Below are 22,265 nucleotides of genomic sequence, written 5' to 3' on the forward strand. Positions count from 1 at the left end.
ATATCCCCAGGGGGATCCAGGGTGATAACTAAAACGATCTTTCTATTCTTTCAAGATGTTGTAGTAACAGATGGAGGAACTGTCGTGGCAATGATTAAGGACACCCAAATATCCACCACCTTCCACATGGCACACTGAGTATTGGCCCCCACTATCCCCTCCCAAACCTTTCGAGGGCAGTCTAAGACCATAAATGACATTTCCACTACCTGCGTCCCAGCCGTGTTATGTCAGCCCAGTCATGTTATGTTCTCCCTGTGGCCTTGTCCCCTTAGCAAGGCTCCTCACTGTCTGGACCACCCCTTTGATTTCTCAGTATGGGATGAGGGGAGGGGGGGGGAACCATGTATAATAACCGGCTTGACAGTGAGAACTCTAAGATTTTCGGTGGATGGCCTCGAGGCGCTTCCTTGTGCATTGTACGCATCGCGACCTGCTTCTTGCTAATGTGGGTCGTGCTGCCGTGCGCCGGGAGCTGTCGTCTTGGCGCAAGGACCTGAAAATATTCTGTGCACGTTAATTAATAATTTCTATAATAAACCTCTTGTACCACAGTTCGGAATGCCTCCAGGGGTTCTTCTTGGGGTCAAGGGCGCCCGGGGGGGCTGATCGCTGCCCCCACATATACCTGTGAACATACAAGGATGTTCGGGTGTTAAATAATTGTAGGGACTAAGATAAACCCCTGTGTGTCAGACCTGGTAATCATTCCTTTGTCCCTTATGGCAACGCACACATATAAACACTTAGATAGGTCCTTAGTGCACACATTACTTAGTTCCCTTCCCTTGCAATGACCTTGGAAGAAGACCGGCAGGCAACCAGATCGGGGCGCCGCCGCTAGCCGCACCATCAGCTGGCCTAGCAGCATCGTGTGAGACGAGCAGTAACCGGCCCAGGAGGACTGTGATTGGTTGGTGCGGAAGGCACGAGCTTGGAACCAATCAGCGCGGAAGGCGCGAGAAGGTTCGGCAAACGGCGGGAAGCTGTGAGGCGCTGATTGGGGGGAGCGCCAAGACTGATGTCACAGGGAAGGTTACAAAGGGATGCGCTGGATGACATTTTGTCTCTTTCTCTTAGCCTCTCGCTTGGACTCTGCATGCTGGACCCCTTCCTATTGGAGATCTCTCTGTGCTTGAAGCCCTTCCCTTTCTTCCCTTGTCTCTGGTCTTCATTGGCTCTTCCTTTTTGCGTGCTGGACCTCCGTGCTTCGTGCTGGGTGGCGTTGGTTCGTCGTGCTGCTTGGAGCGGGATCCGGTGCTGTTGGTACTGGAGCGAGGGACCTCGTGGTGTGCCGCGGAGCGAGTTGCATCGAGGCCGGGTGGAGCGTGCGAGTGAGGAGGCTGAGGTTTCTTCATGCTCGGAGCTTGGAGCCGGATGTTGCCGTGGTCAGATGACTGCGCTCGAACCCGGACGACACAATGCAGACTACAAACAGATAAGGACGCACCACATTTCCCCAGTACACGACGGACATTTATTTTATTAATTAATTTTCCCCTGTCTCGTATTCTGAAGTGAGGTGTGTGGGATCCCAATTTAGGATCATTATTAGATTTATCATCGCGTTTCACTGTCCCGACCTTTATTTAAAATAAACCCTTGCATTACATTCCATTCCTTCAACCCATGTCTCTGAGTTTGTTCCCTCTCCAGGTAAGCGCTTTTGCCGCTTCTTCCTCTTCCCTCCCTCCTGTGGTTTATAGCCGAATCCGAGTTGGTCGTCGCCTCAGTTAAATCCGTTCGGTCTTCCGCGGTCCCTGGTGTTAAGCTTGAGGGATTCGCACGACAATATACTCGTTGACTGCTGTTACCTCGACTATCATGGGAGTCAGCTTATTGGACACAGGTGTAGCAACTCCCTGGGCATAGTAACCGTCAAATCGACCAGACCAGTAGTAGGTTTAACCACCCACCATTATCTCACCACTATCCGGCCTCTGAACCTTAGAGAGTGCTGCAACACTGATGTTCAAACACTGGAGCTCAGATGATAGCAGAGACAGGTGATCATCCTCTCTTAGAGTAAGAACGTTCCAGGCACCCACCTGAAGGGACCACCTCAGGTTAATCTAAGGAGACCGTCGTCTGTTGGACGACGCCTCAGCACCAGCCCGACACACACCTCCACAACCCAACCCAGGAAAGTTACCCCATGCTTTTCCTCCTATTATCAAAGGGTGGGGGTCCTGAAGGCTTTGTCCCAATTCCGTTATCTGGTGAGCTGCCCTGCGAAGGGTAGACCATATTGAAGGCACGAGATATGTTGAGGGATCTCCTGTCTTGCATTGAGGGACTCCATCCATTGTTGAGAAAGCAGAGGCAGCATGTCCAGGGTAGAGTGGCCAGGTCTGAGTCAAAATTGATGATCTGAGATCAAGTCATTGGAGAAGAGAAAGGATTTAATGTCGGAAGCCATGATGAAGCCATGATGGATCCATGACCTTGCTGAGGATTGGGCACAGGCTGATTGGTCTTTAGTTGAAAGGATTTGTTTTTCACCTTTTTATGTAAAGCGGTAATGTTTGCTGATTTCCAAGCAGATGGCAGATGACATGGAGCAAATGAAAGGGTAAAAAGAAGAGAGAGAAGAGAGAGGGTGTGATCGATCAGCAGGGCAGGTTTTTAGGACACGTGGGCTGATGCCGTTTGGTCCAGTTGCAGAATCAGAGTTGAGGTTTGGCAGAAACTTCTCCACTTTGTCGGGAGAGAAGGACGCAGAGTCCAGGAGAAACTGGGTGCGACTGGGAAAGTTGGATACAGAGAGTAGAGCGAGGTGTTTGGGACATAAGATTTCAAAGCAAAGTTTGAGACACAAGATCTCCTTTTATAATTATTGAAGATATTTGTCCCTCTGGACTGCTGTTGGTATTCCCACCCCTCTTTTTCTGTTGTTCCTTTTGTTCTGTTGTGTTCTCGTCCATTCTTTGTTCTCGCTCTTCCATGAGCCTTGACTCTGCATACAAAACATTTCACAGGTTTATTGGTCTGAGACTTTATTGAAAATAAATTGAAAATTCAAGTCTGTTCACCCACCACCATTTATACTGTTATTGTTTTGTCAACATTGTTACTGTATAACAGAAAGGAAAACTATTCTTAATCATGAAGGATAGTGTGATTCTCTGATGAAGGGTTAATGTCTGAAACATCAGCTTATTCTTGATTCCCTCGGTAGTTAGCAAACTTCAATCGACATTCTCTCAATTCCATAAATTGTATTATAATAGTGACATTGTATTCATTTATCAAACAATAACTATCAATATTACAAGCATACAATGTTTCAATCAAACAAGTTTTCAATGTCCGAACGATAATTTTAAAATCACTTCAGCTGACATCACCAAATGTCAAAATAGTCATCATTAATCATTTTTCTTTGCTGTACATTATTGTAACTTTTGTGATTTAAAAAATCCTTATCAACCGAGAAACCTACAATGAAAAAAAAAAAGTCCCATGAAGTTGTGGATTTTAAAAGAAAACAATAGTCTTGTTTCAAATAACAAACCTTGAAAAAAGAAAACGATTTACTGCACACGTAACGGTGATGCTGCTCCTGTGTTTATACCTTCCTCGAAATAAATCACCTTTGCTATTTTTGCCGTTTGGAATCAAAATCCAGAAATATTCATCTGGCATTTAAGAACGTTCACGAAGGTGAAATTTATTCACTTGATAATTACCAATATCATTATATTTATCAGTTATTGTTACGAGCAGAGTATCCGCCCGACGGGCGATCTTACTCCGAGCATGCCACAGATGCATTATTGAATGAGATCCAAATAAAATGTTTTGTGTGCACATGAAGTGTCACAATTGAATTTCAGCTTGTTTCCCCAAAAAGGTCATTTACTCATTTTAATTGATGAAAAATGCAATCCTTGGAGTTTTGGTTACACGCACACACACACACACATAGACGCGCACACACACACACACACACACACACACAAACACCCACAAAACACGCAACGACACACACATACACACCCAGATAGACGTGCACACACACACACACACACACACACACACACACACACACACACACACACACCCACAAAACACCCAACGACACACACACACACACCCAGATAGACGCGCACACACACACACACACACATACACACACACACACCCACAAAACACGCAACGACACACACACACACACACACACACACACACACACACAAAACACCCAACGACACACACAAACACACCATAGCTCCATTATGATAATGATAACTGACGGCATTGCTCACATTATTATTGTTATTTATGTAATTACTTATTGAAGCAATTCCTGGGTTTTCAGTTAATGTGCTGATAAGTCTCTTCATTATATTTATCAATTTAAAAACCTTCCTTTTTGTGGCGAAACATTTCATCAAAAAAAAAACGAATCATATAAGTGAAACAAAGAACAAAAATGCAGGAAAATACAAACGTGAACTTATCATGAACCATGCTCCACACAGAGCGTTGGTGATGCTGAAGCAGTTTATTGGCTACAAAGTTATAATCCTGGACAGATCACCACTCTGGTGTGGGAAGTCAAGGAAGGACGTAGTAATTTATTCAGGATGCTGGAGATAGCTCGCCTACTCTTCGTTAAGGACATCGTGGGGTCTTTCTCATCCACAAACTCATGCCAACAAACAGGATGTCCAGTTTAACGTCCATCCGAGGGACAGCACACTTTGATGAATCACCCTCCTTGTGAAACACCGGGATGACAATTATAGCCGAGTCTGGATTCGAGCCCAGGCTGGATGGCTTGGAACCTCTGAGTGTGTGCATCTCCAGGATACCCTGTCCAATTGGTTTAGCAAATCAAAATCAAACTGCTCATGTAGTTTCCATGAATCGTGAACTTTTACACATCTGGTGTTTATTTATTCCTCTAAAAACTGCACTCATTAAATCTTCTTATTGTAGATTTTCTCAAGATCCTTCTTCACATCCTCCCAGGTTATCTTCCTCCAGGAATGAGGAATATCTGCAGGTTTAGCTTTTGAGAGTTCAGCCAATTCCTCATTGAACCTGCATGAGACCCACCTCCAGTAGGATGAGGCTTCCAGTGTGGTATCGCCTGGGATTGTCCACGAGGCGTAATAATTGTTCACTGATCGATAATCCTTGAAGGGGTGCCATTCACCATTCGTATCATGGTCACGGAATTTGAGATTTCCTGCCACATTAGTCGTACACACTTCACAGAGGAGCTTTTCAGTATCAATAAAACGATACGTGTTTAATCCCTGAGGCTTGTGAACCTCACATTGGTGCTCCGTGTGTCCACGACCCCCATTCTCACAGGGTTCACCACAAAATGGACACTGATTCCCACAGAACAGAATGGACTCGATCAGCTGTTTATGGGGTTGGAGGGGAAGTTTAGAAAGTCTTCCTTTCACATCATCACCTTCACAACTAGAAAATTCTTTGATCAATTGAGATTCTAAATCTTCAACAACAAGTTTCAGATCATTGGAAAAGTTTTGAACACTTTCCGTACAGAGATTATATGATCCAAAAGTACTTCGATCAACAACCAACAAATTTTTCATGGAATCGCAAACCTCCGAGAAGAAAGACTTGATGTCTGTGTTTGGTTTTTGTTCTGCTGTGGAAACGGCGTTTCTGAATTCCCTTAAAATCTCTTCCATGATGTTTGATGTCATGTTGTTCAGGTTCGTTTCACCATTGTTGTCACTGTTACAGAACTTCAGAACCTGCTCTTCTACCCAGTTTGTCATGTAGGTCTTATAATCACGAGAGTAGTTGTAGTAACTTTGCGCATTGTCTTTTTCCTTTAAATCAAGAAGCAGAGCAAGGTGCAGGTATCTGCGGGAGGAAAGTTCGTTGGAAAGAAAACTTTCCCTCATCTTGGTCACTATTTCAGGACCAAGTCGATTGTCCATTGAAGATTTCATGGCTGGTTTGAGAACTGAGGAGAAAAGTTCTTCTGCAAATTCCTTACTTTTGGTTCTTCTGTAATAAACATCCAGGAACCGTTTCTCATATGTGCTTTTTTGTTTGTTTAAGATGGTGATTGGATTGTTGTTGTGAAAATAATCATCTTGCATTTTTTGAAATTTCTTTGCTGCACGAGCCAGGATGTGCATTGCGATATCAACCCTGAATGTATCGGTGAATTTGATCATTTTTGATACTCGTTCCAAATGATCTTCAATCCTTCGTAGCAGTTCATCACAGTATATGTCAGAATAACATTTCCTCTGTTTGACGATGCTCGAGACGTGTTTGTCACAATCAGTAACTAGAACGGGCACTCGGTAGAGCGCATACCTTCGCCGCAGCTACTGTTCTGTACTTGGCATGGGAGTGTAGGGAACAGAACAACAAAAATACGATTTTGACCTTTTCGTGACCTTGACCTTGACCTTTGACCCGATTGCTCCCAAAATCTAATCAAATGTGTCCCGTATAATAACCAATCATCCCACCAAATTTCATGCAATTCGGTTGAATACTTTTTGAGTTATGCGATTAACATACACACACACACACAGACATACAAATAAATACACAGCGATCAAAACATAACCTTCCGCTTTTGCGAAGGTAATTATATCATCAGCATGATGTTTCAGAGGAGCTGCTTCAAATGTTTTTCCGAAGAAGTAATTTCTAAGTGGGACTGCGTCCCCAACGCGTATCCCTATCCGGTGCAATCTTGTAAAAGATAAGTGGGATTCCTGTATCGTGAATTCTTCTTCTGCTTTCCACTTGTTGTTCTGGAGACGTTTCGCATCTTCAGGTTTGATGTTTTGCATGCTTCCGATCAGTTTGCGTTCAATTTCGTCTTTAATTGCTGCTTTTTGTGGCTTCTCAAATCCCTCTAGATTCTTCAGAGTGTTTTCCCACATTTCACTAAATTTATCTTTCAGCTCTTCTCCAGACATTTCTTGGCTGTTTGTACTTTCCTTGCAAGTTTTGAGGAGACCATTAACCTCACTTTCAATCTTTGAGAAATAGTTTTTTTATATATCATCGGTTCTTCTTTGTTTTTTCCTGACATCAACTACGATTTCCAACTTTTGGAGTGATAATCGATTCACTTCCCTACAAAGTGAGTCCATTCCAATTTCAAATTCCTTTCTGAATTTCTCAACCAATTGTGCGTTTTTACCACAATCATCTTTCTCAAAGTAATGATTCAGGTCTTCTTTCATGGTCGTTTTCCCTTTTTCAATATCCCTGTTCAGTTCTCGTGTTTGTTGTTTGAACAAATCATCCACATTGGCCATGTCTGCATTGTTTAATTCGTTTTCAGCTCTTTCAAGAAACGAATAAATGTTTTTCGTGAAGCTCCATTGCCATTGGGTATTCTTCATGCACAGCTCATTGTACGCTTCAGCAACAAGACTATTCCTGAAGTTGAAAATGAAGTTTTCTGTTTTCACTGCTTTCCACATATCTTCCACCCAAGTGTTTAATTCTGACACAGTCATGGGTTTTCTCTTCACAAACTGGTCCAAAATGTATTGTTTCAGTTCAAGAACCTGTGCACTGTACTCGGGGTTCACCGAAGCCATCGGAGGATTTCCGTACCAAAGGCCTGGAATGTACCAGTTGTTGTGATTTGGATCATAATCCAGTACGTCAGAAAACTTGGAGTAGGTTGGATGTTTTTTCTCCATTTTTGCGGCCTGCTCTGTCATTGCGTTCAACTGATCAATGAGATGTTTCTTGTCTCTCATGTTCTGGTCATGAGCTGAAACTGTTCCTGTGTTTTGGTGCACAAAGTGACAAATTGGCTTTTTCCCAACTTCTTTCATCCTGAGGAAAGCATGAACTGCAATTTGTAAAATATCCTTCATCTCTGCCACGTTTTCCATTGCTAAGTTGATGATGGTGACATCACTCAGGCCAATCACCAGGGTCGCCAACTCATTGTCGTGCTCATGGCTGTCACAAATATTTGCCAGTTCTGGGGCTTTGAGTCCCTCAGTGTCCAAAATCATGATGAAGTCACATTTCAATTTCTCTTTCACTTCTCTTTCGACCCGCACAAGCTGCATGAAGGCTCCCCGGGTGCAGCGACCACTGCTCACCGCAAACTGTACACCAAACATGGTGTTGAGGAGTGTGGACTTCCCGGTGCTTTGTACCCCCAACACGGACACAACCGGAAATCTTGTTTCAGGATTTATCAAAATGGACAATTCTTTGAGTACGGCCTTTACCCACAGCAAGGGAATCCCAGAAACATCTCCATCAATGAGTTCTAGTGGATATCCATCCAACATCATCTGAGCAGCAAGTCGAGGAAAATCACGAAACTCTTCTGTGCTCTTTCGTGATGATGCAGCTTCGTACATTTGGGCCATTTCTCGGATAAGATGCTCAAGTCCCAGTGAACTCTCAGAGATTGTCTTATCTAGTCTTACAAGCTTCTCGTGCTCAGATTCCTCATACAACCGTTTGTATTCCTCTCGTAGAGGATGAATCGTTTTCCTGCATTTCACCTCCAGCCCTTGTTTCATGGACTGGAGGAAGAAGGCTCTTGAGAGATGATTGTGAGAACTTTCCTTCAACTCTTCCACAAAAGCTTTCATGAGACTAGACAAGCCCTTCGTGTATTGATCATTGCGTATGTTACTCTTTTGTTCCTCCAGATCATCAATGTACATGCTTAGATTGTCGTTTTGATGATGTTTTTTGGGTCGACTTTGCTCTTTGTCCAACTTTATCCACTTTTCCCAAAATTTTCCTTGGAGGTAAAGCTGATCTTTCTTGCACATCGCTGATGTACCTTTTATTTTGTTCAAAACGTTCTGTGCAGATCTGTCTCCACTGCGTGATTCTTTTACATCTTCATCAACACAGATGTTACATGTTCTTGCCTCTTCTGCTGCTTGTTCAAGAGACATTTTCCCTTCACACAAGGTTTTCATCATCAAGTTTCGAAGTCTCTCAAGGAATTCTGCATTGTTCATGTTTGGCTTCTTCAACACTGTGCAATCTTTATTTATCTTTCCTTCCTTCCATAGTTTTCGTATTGAATGCTGGGTGTTGTCAGAGCCTTGTTCCACCATGTTGCTGATCACGTGTGTTCCTTTCTCTGGTGAACATGTTGAGGAGAGTACATGGTACACATCTTCTGTGATGTTTTCAACAAAAAAAAACATTGCAGTTGAGACTTGGGTCAGGAACTGAAGGTGGCTGGGTGGTTGTTTTGTGACGTCAACACGCATGTTCAACACTGTAAATGGTCCAGGGAAGTGGTCAGTGTCCATCTTACCACGTGGTAGGTACCAAGATACCTCAATCATGCCCTCAGATATTTTCCGGGGACAATTTCCACCATCTATGTCACGATGAAGGAATATGTCATGTTTTCCATCAGTGAGAATCTCATTGATGGTTTTTGACTTTGATAAGCTGCACTGGCCGACCCTAACAAAGGAGACGATTGGTAAAGGTCGAACTGCCATGTTGTCCTCAATGAATCCTTTCCCGTCACATGAATGTGGTCGCCATTCTTTGGTGATTGACCGTAATCCATGGAGAAGTAGAACGTGTTTTTGGTTGATCACATCGGGAATTACAAAAGGGAGAGCAAACTGGCACATGGACATCTTCCTGAGCAGCTCCTGCTGCAGAAAGGGATCCGAGCACAGGAACACGGCATGGATCACATCCAGGGGGTTCACTGCTATCTCAGTAGTTTCTTTTTCTGAAGAACAAAAATCATCAAAATCTGAGGAGTCAGAGGAAGCACAACTTTCCCCTTGGTTTGATTTCTGAAAAGTTGTTTTCCTGGCTTTTGAGTTGCTCATCAGCGTTTTGTTTAAAAAGTAAAAAGGAAGATCTTCCAGTTTTTGTGGATTTACTTCCTCTCTGGACTTGATTGTCGTGAAATCACAAACAGAGTTTTTTGAGGAAACAATCTTTCAGTCCAAGTTTCTCCAGTAAATCTTCACCACGAAACTTGTTCTTCTTCTTCTTCTCATTGTACGTCCTGGAATACAAGGAAAATATATTGTGAAGGATTGTGATATTTGAGAGATAAATATAAAAAGGTCACATGCTGTTTATTTGAAAATCTTGGTTACTGTGATAACAAATGAACTATTGAAGATATTTAAACCAAACTTTGCACATTTATGGACTGTATTACAAACATGAACAGATTTAATTTTGGGTTTAATAGGCCAAAGGTCATGTGCCCTTCAAAGACATTTTTTGAGACCAGAACTCAAATTTGAAGCATCTGATGTCTCTCTACTCTTTTCTTTCTCAAACAACAACAACAACAACAACAACAACAACATGGTATACCTGTTAATAATTTTTCTGGAGAACTGAGCAATTTTTTGGGATATGTTACAAATAAAAGTGATAAAAATCAGAAAATCTATAATAGTAAAAGGCAGTGTGTCTGTCTCTTTATAACTCTAAAACCATGAAACCTGGTGGTCCCAACCTTTGCATGCATACTATCAACCTCCATGGGATTGCATGAATGAAAACTGGGTGTTTGGATGTGTTTTTGAAAATAACTTGCGCTACCAAGCTTACCTTTGGTCAGTCTGCATTCAGTTTGCTCAGCTTGGGGTCTTAATTCTGCCATTTTGTCCGCTCAACTCAAGTATGCCTTGCCTCAGAACAGGTCGTTTTCTGTACAATAAAGCTTCCTTTCTCCAAATGGTAATATAGCTGATCTTCATACCTATGAATCGCTGTATTCCTGTATACATTGCAATGCTTATAAACGCCAGTGTTCGTGCCTTTATTTAATTTCTGCAAAGATCGAGACTATTCACCTTAACTGAATTTCAAACTCTGGAATTGACCTCAGCAGCAGTTGGCTCAGCAGTCGGCTATTTAAAAAGTGTTCAACTGTCTAATTCGGACATTGTGGGACACTCCAGGCATCTCAACAGTTTGTTGGAGTGCTTAAGTTGCTTGGCGAGCGTTGTACAAGCAGCTTGGTAATGGAACACCCCGCTAGATGGAACACCCCTGCTCCCTCCTCATTGAGTCTATTTTATTTATTTCCTTTCTCCATTTTTGTGCGATCTGCTTTCATTATACAACCCGTCACTTCCACTAGTTAGGCAGTTAAGAGGAAGCATCGTTCATTTTTTCAGGAAAGCACCAAATTTGGCACAGATGTAGTATGGACCTAAACAATTGTTTTCCTGAGGGGTGCCCAAAAATTCAGAAAATTTGAAATTAAAATTAAATCCTGAGGGGCGCCATGAAAAAGGGGAGAAAACGGGTATTGATTCGAACTGTAGATTCTGATATTGTGGTCTTGGCAATAGCACACGACTTTACCTACCAGTCACACGGTGTGGAGGAACTCTGGATTGCCATTGGTACTGGTAAAAGCTACCGCTACCTTGCCATCCATAAAATTGCCACCGGCCTTGGCCGCAGGAAGTCCGAGTCTTTGCCATTATTTCATGCCTTCACTGGCTGCGACAGTGTCATTTTTTGCCCAAATTGGGAAAATGACAGCCTGGAAGGCTTGGGAGGCATACCCCAGCATCACGCAGACCTTTCATGCTCTCGCTTATAGGCCATCTGTGGACGCTATTACTATGGAACTACAGAGCATAGAAAGATATGTTGCCATCCTCTATGACCGGACTACCGAGATAAAGACAGTGAATGACATGCGCCGACACTTGTTCACGAAGAAGGCAAGAACAATTGATCACATTCCCCCAACAGCAGACGCCTTCGAAAAACACCTAAAACGTGCATGTTTTCAGGCTGGACACGTATGGAGTCAGGCACTTGTGCCCTACCCAGAACTTCCATCACCAGCTGATTGGGGCTGGATGAAAACAGGGACATCTTGGACACCAATTTGGACCACAATACCACTGATACAGGAGGCATGTTCAGAGCTTGGACCACAATACCACTGATACAGGAGGCATGTTCAGAGCTTACAAGCTGCCATTGTAAGTCGGCCTGTAAAGGCAACTGTAAATGCTCCAGGGCAAATCTGCCCTGCACATCACTGTGTGACTGCGATGAACAGTGCTTGTAGTACTACGCGTCTGTGCGAGAGCCTCCACCTTTCAAGTGCCCACAATATTTTAAGTTAAAACTGCAACTGTGTGTAACTTTGATTAATTAATCCCATTTCATTGTTATCAGAGACCAATAAAACAATGTGCATCACTTGGAATTGAAATTTTACCTAAAATACTATGAGAGATTCAAGGAAAATGGAAAAAAGGGCAGTCATGTTGAAATTCAATATGGCGGCCATCAGGGGTTCTGAATTTTTGGGCGCCCCTCAGGAAAACAATTGTATAGGTCCATACTACATCTGTGCCAAATTTGGTGCTTTCCTGAAAAAATGAACGATACGCCCTATTTTTCGGTCTTAACTGCCAAAGTACACATAAATATCTTTAAATATATTAAGCTGATTTTGTGTCTGTGGGGTGGGACAAAAGTGCCACCGAGCCTGGTGTTGGCTTAATGGTTAGGGTCCAGGCTTGGGATTCTAGGATCCTGAGTTTGAATCCCGGTCGGTCGTTGAATTAACACCAGAGGGTTTGACTCAGCCTGTTATACTTCCGAGGTCGGTAAATTGAGTACCAGCTGACTGGTAATTGGGGCACCGCATCTGCGGCACAGACGTGCTGCCAGAGAAATGATGCAAACCAGCAGCCACATGCTGCATTGGAAACAGCAACCTAAGTGCCGCCCATTCTGCAGGCCATAACCTCTCTCTCCTCCTCCCCATTCCCCCCCCTCCCCTTGCATCACGAGAACTCCCCATTAGCCAGGCGACCCCAGAGGGCCAGATATCACCGCCATTTTTTCTCTCCACATAGCTCTTTGGCTTCATTGGCCTCTGGTGTACATTTTAAGACTGAACAATGCGTCTTCTATCATCATACTAAAATATGCCATTTCTGTCTGTCTGTCTGATGAATTTTCGTTGCCAATACATTCTGTTGTTACTTATCCAATTTCAACCAAACTTGACAGGTGACCAAGGGTTACATAATGAAGGTTGTAGCGCATTTATTTCTCCCATCCCCAAGGGGGGTTTTCTCCCCCGAGCGAGTTACCCCCCTTGCCGTCAATGGGTTGCGTGTTGAGGCGTATAGACATATTAAGTTAGTTTTTTCGTTTTACCAAGGCCGCTTCGAAAAACAAAACCAACGATAATAGCATAATATTAATGTTATTACAAATTAATATCCCATTCATACCATTAATATCCCACCTCCCCAAGGTGTTTTTCCTCCTTGAACAAAGATCGAGTCAACATTTACACGTATCTTATCATGGCATTTCCGTGGGAGCAACGGCCTCTACCAGCGGTAAAAATATTATAAACCACAAGCACGTATGATTAGCTTTTTAAACAGTCACTGATGCTGTTTATAACACTAAACAAAGAAATTTGGAGGAATCCCGACATCAGTGAGGTAAGTTTTACTCACAGAACCGAGCATAGATCTACTGTGCTCTTTATACCCCACAAGGGTTGGGTTATAGCCAGCGAAGCCGGTGTTGTGAATGAACGCGTACATATTATGTTGAAAAGCCAGATTTTGCTGAATCCTTTGAGAATTTCGGAGCTTTGACGCACCAAATCGCTCCATGGAGGCCGCCATCTTGCAGATGCGGAAGTATGCATAAAAAATTGCGAAAAAGTTCAATAGGAGTTTGTTTCACCCGTCCTTTTTTGATTCACAATCTTATGCACCTCTAATTTGTATATCTTATGTAACTACAACTTTATAAAAGCTGTATGAGTTCCGTTCGTGTGAGGAGGCCTGTTGGAATAAAGGAGCTTTGAACACCTAAGAAATGGCCTCGTCTTCTCGTCATCTGCAACTCCTAAACTGGTGACCCCGGCTGCTCCCGAACGTATTCGGGGGCTTCAAACGAGCATCGCGACACCTAAACTGGTGACCCCAGCTGCTCCCGAACGTTTTCGGGGGCTTCAAACGAACATGGCAAGCGCAGTTTCGATCGAACTGCCGGAGTTTTGCGAACGACGGGAGGCCGTTTGGTTTGCGCAAGCTGAGGCCCAGTTCGCCCTTCGGAACATTTCCGCTGGCGACACGGTGTATTGTTGCGTCGCGTCTGCACTCGGCTCCTCCTCTGCGACCAGAGGGGTGATCCTTCTCCAGGATCCTCCGGGTGCTCCCGAACGTTTTCGGGGGCTTCCAACAAGCATGGCGACACGTACATGCTTCGCGCGCACTGTGGCCAAGCACCTCCTCTGCGACCAGAGTGGTGCGCCTTCGCCAGTATCCTCTGAAGGGACGCAGGTACGAGACGTTGGCGGCACTGCTGCTCGTCTCCTTCACGCACACAGGCCGAGCACTGCTACTTGCAACCTTCGCGCACACAGGCCGAGCACTGCTGCTCGTAACCTTAGCGGGCACTACGGCCAAGCACCTCCACTACGACCAGAGTGGTGAGCGTTCTCCAACGAGCACTGCTGCTCGTCACCTTCCCGCACCTACATATTACAACTACAACTCGCGAAAACTCTGCAACTACAACGACAACTCACGTATAGAAAACTACAACTCGCACAACTACAACTCCTACTCTGCAGCCTCAGGAGGCCCGTGAGGACCCTCAGCAGCCTCCCCCGAGGCCCATGAGGAACCTCAGCAGCCTCCTCCGAGGCCTTGTCCAGCCCCCTCGGTCGGCTCAACCTCACGGCGGGGCCGTCCCCTGTTGGGTAAGTCCCCGGTTGGCCCGCCCACTGCCAGGCCGCTCGCAGCCCTTGCTCGGGTCATCAGTCATTTCGGCCGGGAGGTTAAGGCCCCCCGAGGACTGGCATTGCCGTGCGAGTGCATTCTGGGGGAGGGGGGGCACATGTCGCGGTTACCTTATTGGGACATAATCCACGGGCACGGGCCAGTGGGGCTTTTGATGATGTGGGCGTGACGTGCGCGCGGTTGTTGGAGCCACGCCCTCCGAAGAGGGTTTTGGCTTTATAAAAGCTGTATGAGTTCTGTTCGCGTGAGGAGTTCTGTTGGAATAAAGGAGCTTTGAACACCTAAGAAATGGCCTCATCTTCTCGTCATCCGCAACTCCTAAAATGCTATTAAAAAATTGAGGCAAATCCCTTACTTCCGCCGTTGCTAGTCCCTACACCGCTTATCATTGAATCATGAACAATACACCGCTTCATTCCATTAACTTTGTATTCACGACATTGGGATTAAAGTGTTATGGTCATATTTACTATACTATTATTATTACTATTATTACGAAAATGATACTACTGAAACGATACACTACTGTGTTGAGAAACCTGGGCTTAATTTGTCTGAAACGGCCCGAAGGTGAGGCTCAACGCCGAAGGCCTACACATAAAGTACCATGTTGTTGGAAGAGACGTAAAGCCGACGCTTTTGATATTTGGTCATTTTAACAATCGGTTTGTTTGTGTTTCACACCGAATGAAAAACGCAAAGGGAGAGCATGGAGATTGTGAGATATAGTCAGGTTCACTATGTTAACAAATATAATTTCATTCAAAATTTTGGTAGATTAGCAAAACTATACATTTCTGGAATACTCAGAGCATGAGGAATCCAAAAATTAATGTTTGCATTTGCGTAGACACCTTTGCGAAAATGACACTCAGGACAGTGATGAAGATAGTCAGGTTCACTATGTTAACAAATATAATTTCGTTCAAAATTTTGGGAGATTAGCAAATCTGTACATTTTTGGAATCATCAGAGCATGGAGAATCCGAAAATCAATGTTGGCATTTGCACAGACACCTGCCTGGCCGCCATTTTGGATTTTCAAAATGGCCACCATAAAATACATATTTTGCGCGATCTCGGCTTCTAGTCAACCGAGAAACTTAATTAAATATGCTAATCCTATGTTTTCTGGGTTAAGGAATCCAATAAAGGCCTCAAAATAGTGCTCAGGATTATAGAAAAGCAACAAACAAAGGTAATTGAAAACCATTGTCTTCATATTTGTGATATAACTGTATTACATAATACATGAATATGCTAATTGTTAGTGGAATTAGAATGTTAATGCTAATTAGAATATGCTAATTACATAAATTGTTAAGCAAGTCCTTTGAAGTTATAGGTATGGGTTTATAAAGCAAGAAAGCAGCCTTGTTAGTATCAGGTTGAACTATAAGTCCTATACACAGGATCTACGAGGTCTATACCGTTCAGGAATATGCTTTTACAGATTCTTCATCACTGTCCTGAGGGTCATTTTCGCAAAGGTGTCTACGCAAATGCAAACATGAATTTTTGGATTCCTCATGCTCTGAATATTCCAGAAATGTATAGTTTTGCTAATCTCCAAAAATTTTGAACGAAAAAAACAGTGAACCTGACTAATATGACAGGTTCAACGATATGTTCGGTCTGAACGAAATTGGAATCAAAATGCCGGAGTGTGAGAGTCAGCCGCCGTAATGACATCAGACGTAATCACATCACCCTGTCATGTGACCAGATCCTTAGCTCTAATTGGTATACGTTTGAGGGGACATGCATACGGACGGACAAACACTGTTCCAGACTGCTTTTCCCTATGGGCTACGCCGTAAAAACTCTCCTTTTGTTAAAATTTGGCGGAGGTCTGTGTCTGGTTGTTCACATTTTTTTTGCAAAGACCGCTGGGCTGATAACCACCAACTTTGGCATACAGACGACCCAGGGATTGTCCTAAGGGTATTTCCATCCGCTACCTCAGCCTTTAAAGACCCATAAGACCCCTCTTTTTACATGTTTGATAGATTGATTACATTACATGCTTGAGAGAAGACTTTTTAAATGCTTGAGAATTAAAACCCCGAAGACCTTTGAAAACCCAAAACACCCTTAAGTAAGACCCTTTAAAGTAAGACCCCGAATACCCTAAAGACGCTTTGGAGCCTTAAGACCCCAAAGACTCCTTCACCCACCAGTACCGCCTCACCTCACCATTTTTCTCTCTCTCCTCCTCCTCCCCTCCCATTCAGGGTCTTTTCGGTTTGTGCCCTCAGTGGTGTTTTAAGGGTGAAACTGACATACAAGAGGAGACAGAAGGGGGTACCTTTATAAGGAATATTCATAAATCCCGACAGTCTACCTTCAAGGGAACCCAAATGCAATTTCTTTTTCCTGAAAACCATTGAAAATCGTTAATCATGGTTGAATTTGAAGGGGGAAATTTTAACTTTTTTGCCAATCACAAAGTGTCGAAAAAGCCCGAAAGTGTCGATTTTCGATTTCGCCAGTCACGTCACACACGTAACTCACCTTGTTCCTAATGACGGTTTGCGAAGAGAAACAGGGCATGTCGAGCTCGGATTCCAATACGATACGGATTCCACCGTAATTAGCAACTCTGGAGATTCTCAGATTGTTGAAACTGATCAGTGGGATTTTGAAGAAACTATTGCAGACAAACTTAGTGAGGAAACACTTTTGGGGGAATTATGGAGCCTTATCGTTTCGAGCCTTATTTTGAGAGATTCAGATGAACATGGCGACAATGGAGGTGTTAGTTGAGATGAAAACACCTGTTGCATGTTCACTGCAGATTGGTAGGTTTTGCTTTTCCGTTCAATTGACGGATCATCATAGATTTTGTATTCATTGATAAATCAGTTATAGTACTCCAGAAGGAATATGGCACGGACATGACAAAGCACGGAACGACACAGCACGGAACGACAGCACGGAACGGCATAGCACGGAACGGCATAGCACGGAACGACAGCACGGAACGGCATAGCACGGAACGGCATAGCACGGAACAACAGAGCACGGAACGACACAGCACAAAACGAAACAGCACAAAACGAAACAGCACAAAACGAAACAGCACGGAACGACACAGCACGGAACAACAGAGCACGGAACAACACAACACAGAACGACAGAGCACGGAACGACACAGCACAGAACGACACAGCACAGAACGACAGCACAGAACGGCATAGCATGGAACGACACAGCACAGATGTATGACAGCACGGAACGACAGAGCACGGAACAGCACAGCACGGAACGACAGCACAGAACGACAGAGCACGGAACGACAGCACAGAATGACACAGCACGGAACGGCATAGCACGAAACGACACAGCACAGATGTATGACAGCAAGGAACGACAGCACGGAAAGGCACAGCATGGAACGCCAGAGCACGGATGTATGACAGCACGGACACGGCACAACACAGCACAAAACGTCACAGCATGAAACGACACAGCACAGATTTTCGACAGCACTGACACAGCACGAAACGACACAGCACCGAGCGACAGCATGGACAAGGCAAAGCACGGTCACCGCCCAGGCACACTCGGACACTGCCGACAAAGTAGGAGACGAATGCTTTTCCCACCATTGCAGCCTTGCCTGTATGTTACAGGATCATCGTACATCCATACATTCCTGGGACGCCTTTTGTGTCTGTGCTTGTGCTACGTCATATCCAGCCATCGTGTCCATGCTGTGTCGATGTCCCGCCTCAGTGGAGGGTGAAGGAGGGAGTGGGTGTAGGGCGGTGGTGAGCTGGGATTGGTCGCCGGCAGGCCAACACAGGTGTTTGCTTCACCACTCAAATTGCCCACGTGCATGTGCTGGTAGTTGGGTCGAGATGGTGTTATGGTTTCAGGCGATCCGGGATTTTCTGTCCATCAGGATATTTCAAGTGAGAGTAGGCCAGGCCCTCTCTCCATATTTTCCCGGCCTACATTGCATTCAGAAAGTATTCAGACCCCTTCCCTTTTTCACATTTTGCCATGTTGCAGCCTTATGCTGAAATCGTTTAAATTCATTTTTTCCCTCATCAATCTACACCCAATACCCCATAACGACAGAGAAAACAGGATTTTAGAAAGTTTTGCAAATTTAATAAAAAGAAAAAACTGAAATATCACATTTCCATAAGTATTCAGACCCTTTGCTATGACACTTGAAATTTAGCTCAGGTGCCTCCCATTTCTCTTGATCATCTTTGAGATGTTTCTCCACCTTGATTGGAGTCCACCTGTGGTAAATTCAATTGATTGGACATGATTTGGAAAGGCACACACCTGTCTATATAAGGTCTCACAGCTGACAATGCATATCAGAGCAAAAACCAAGCCATGAGGTCGAAGGAACTGCCTGCAGAGCTCAGAGACAGGATTGTGTCGAGGCACAGATCTGGGGAAGCCTACAAAAAATCTCTGCTGCATTGAAGGTTCCCAAGAGCACTGTGGCCTCCATAATTCTTAAATGGAAGAAGTTTGGAGCAACCAGGACTCTTCCTAGAGCTGGCCGCCCGGCCAACCTGAGCAATCGGGGGAGAAGGGCCTTGGTAAGAGGTGACCAAGAACCCGATGGTCACTCTGGCTGAGCTCCAGAGATCCTGTGTGGAAATCGGAGAAACTTCAGGAAGGACAACCATCACTGCAACATTCCACCGATCTGGGCTTCATGGCAGAGTGGCCAGACGGAAGCCGGAAGCCGGAAGCCAGCTTGGTTTTTGCTCTGATATGCATTGTCAGCGGTGAGACCTTATATAGACAGGTGTGTGCCTTTCCAAATCATGTACAATCAATTGAATTTACCACAGGCGGACTCCAATCAAGGTGTAGAAACATCTCAAAGCTGATCAAGAGAAATGGGAGGCACCTGAGCTAAATTTCAAGTGTCGTAGCAAAGGGTATGAATACTTATGTCAATGTGATATTTCAGTTTTTTCTTTTTAAAAGTTTGCAAAACTTTCTAAAATCCTGTTTTCTCTTTGTCATTATGGGGTATTGAGTGTAGATTGATGAGGGAAAGAATGAATTTAAACGATTTCAGCATAAGGCTGCAACATGGCAAAATGTGAAAAAAGTGAAGGGGTCTGAATACTTTCTGAATGCACTAAGTCATCAAACTCTGCATTATGGTTACTGTATCACGTCTCAGGCTCACCAATGTCCTCCAGCATGATCTATATCTGCAGACTCTCTCTCTAGCCATTCAAGCTCTTCTCTGAACACCCATCACCTTTATTAAATCCTAAATTTGTTTGGACGAAGAAGATTGTTCAATGGAACAGAAAGGAATTTAACTGCTTGGTGATAGCCAATGACGTAGCTCCACATGGGTTTTCACCACCACTTGCATCCTGTTGCTGGAATAACCCATGTTTAAAAGTGTCACTGTTAAATTTAGTTCACATCCTCGACCAACAGTTTTGATTCAGGCTCACTGAAAAAATCATGACGAAGACGATAAGCTAGATGAACTATTTTAAAATGAATAAACATTGCTGGTTTCTAAACTTAGGACAACAAAGCACATTCCCATGATGCTGCCCTCCTTCACTTATGATTTATAAGTAGCATTGGGAAAGCTTTTTGTAACCCTCCATTTTTGAGCACATTACAAGACGAAGATTTCGAACATGACAATCATTTTGATTTATACCTTTGAGCACAATGTTTAACCCACCTGTTCGTATTCTCATTCATTGCAGAAAATCTTGCTTGGTCGTCTTGATCACGTTGTTGATCTAAAAAAAAATTAACATTTGCACACATTAAACCACCCATTGCATTTTTGTAGCGGAATTGGAGAAAATCGTGGTGCATAAACAGATTCATCCATTCATTCAAATTAAATATACATGTATATATTTTTACATGTATATTTTTACATGTATATATGTATATATATCAGTATATATCTATATATATATCTATATATATCTATATATATATATATATATATATATATATATATATATATATATATATATATATATATATATATATATATATATATATATATATATATATTGTTGCGGTTTTGTGTTTTTGCAATAAAAGGTTTAATTTCCCCCTCATAGTTAGTCACACTACAACATGTAGCCTCGTTTAAGCTCAGTTATGACTTAGTAAGTGTAAGCGTAGACCTTTCCTATGTGTAGTTTTGCGTTGAGTAGAATAATGAGAGTTAGGTCCGTCCAATGCTTTATGCCGCCTCGATGCTTTGGTTTTTGGCGCAAATTACCACGAGGCCGGCCTGACAAGTCGAGGCAAGCCAAAGGAAGGCGGGGCGGGACAGTGGGAGTGACCGGTAAGCACGAGCCGCCAATTAGGGCTCGAAGGGAGTGGCTTAGCACTGCGTCAAAAGGCGTGGTTTGGAACATTCGATGCGGGTTAAGGGCATGGCAATATAACCCTTTTGCGCAAAGCCCCCACCTCAGTTTTGAGGGGAGAGGCGCTTGAACAAGTTATGAGCCGGGGTCCTCTGTTGAACAGTTCTGAGAGTGCGCGGTGTTGAATTGAGTTACAAGATAAACGCTCGGTTGAGCTTGAGGCAGATCCTCTATTGAGTTACGAGGGTGAAAGCATGCCGTTGATTAATCGCGCTGTGAGGAACCGCTGATCTGGGCGAGAGACGCGCATATTCGCTTGCCTGCCTTTGTTCGAGATATGTGCTGCAAGGATCCCTCCCGCCTGCCTGCTTGCCTTCGTCGAGGGACGTGCTGTGACCGTGAAGGGCCACGCCGGGCGAGCTGTTCCTGAACAACAGAGCCGGCGCGTTCAGCGCATGAACATTTCCTCCTTTCATTCCCCCTGTGAGTGTGAACGGGCCCGTTGTCTGTGGAATAAGCTAAGACTGCTTAAGTGCCTGTTCTGTGTCTCTTCACCTTGTATAGCTGTAAATAAACCTGTGTTCTTCCTTCCATTTGATCGTTCCTGTCATTTCCATCTATTGACTAAGCGTGGTACGAATTATCGCTCTAATCGGGTTCCAATACAAGATAACTGCACGGATCACGTGGTACGCCATCCGCTCGGACATACTCAAATTACACGTGGTTCGTGCGAGACTTGATCCCCGCTTCCGCGGCGACGTAGGTACTTAGGTACGTGCGAGAATTGTCCCGAAACGCTGCCCTGCGTCTGCCCGGGAGTGGCGACTCAAGTCTCGCGGTTGCGACGACCCAAAAAGAACAAGGGGCTTAATCTCCCCTTGGTAAGGGAAGGAGGGTCGCGCGAAAACCATAACATTTGGTGTCCGGGAGTGGGATTGGACCTGGAGTGCACTTCACGCACTCTAAATTACGAGCGAACGAAATTTAGTTTAAACAAGAGCAAAAAGTTTTAATTAAAACAAAAGCCGCGTCGATGTTACATAATGCCTAGATGCAGCTGTGCCTATAACGTCGATGTTATAGGCACAGGACATTCCTATTGATTCGATTACTTGATGTTATTTTTGTGCAAAGTGAAAATATATCTCGGCAATTTCCC

The 22,265-nt window shown here is 44.1% G+C and overlaps 2 protein-coding genes across 2 annotated transcripts; both read right to left on the reverse strand.

Annotated features, from left to right (window-relative positions):
• Nucleotides 1–4,492: 4,492 nt before the first annotated feature.
• LOC137421396 (interferon-induced very large GTPase 1-like) lies at nucleotides 4,493–6,935 on the reverse strand. The gene is made up of 2 exons (XM_078769000.1): nucleotides 6,776–6,935; nucleotides 4,493–6,289 (listed from the first exon to the last, which is right to left on the reverse strand). Exons 1-2 carry the CDS (start codon nucleotides 6,933–6,935, stop codon nucleotides 4,926–4,928), a joined length of 1,524 nt encoding a protein of 507 aa, XP_078625126.1. The 3' UTR covers nucleotides 4,493–4,925.
• On the reverse strand, nucleotides 6,600–20,517 carry LOC137422306 (interferon-induced very large GTPase 1-like). The gene is made up of 2 exons (XM_068109058.2): nucleotides 20,455–20,517; nucleotides 6,600–9,997 (listed from the first exon to the last, which is right to left on the reverse strand). Exon 2 carries the CDS (start codon nucleotides 9,813–9,815, stop codon nucleotides 7,014–7,016), a length of 2,802 nt encoding a protein of 933 aa, XP_067965159.2. The 5' UTR covers nucleotides 9,816–9,997; nucleotides 20,455–20,517; the 3' UTR covers nucleotides 6,600–7,013.
• Nucleotides 20,518–22,265: the final 1,748 nt, after the last annotated feature.

Source organism: Myxine glutinosa, unplaced genomic scaffold, assembly GCF_964187855.1.
Source record: "Myxine glutinosa unplaced genomic scaffold, kmMyxGlut1.1 SCAFFOLD_852, whole genome shotgun sequence".
NCBI classification, from domain to species: domain Eukaryota; kingdom Metazoa; phylum Chordata; class Myxini; order Myxiniformes; family Myxinidae; genus Myxine; species Myxine glutinosa.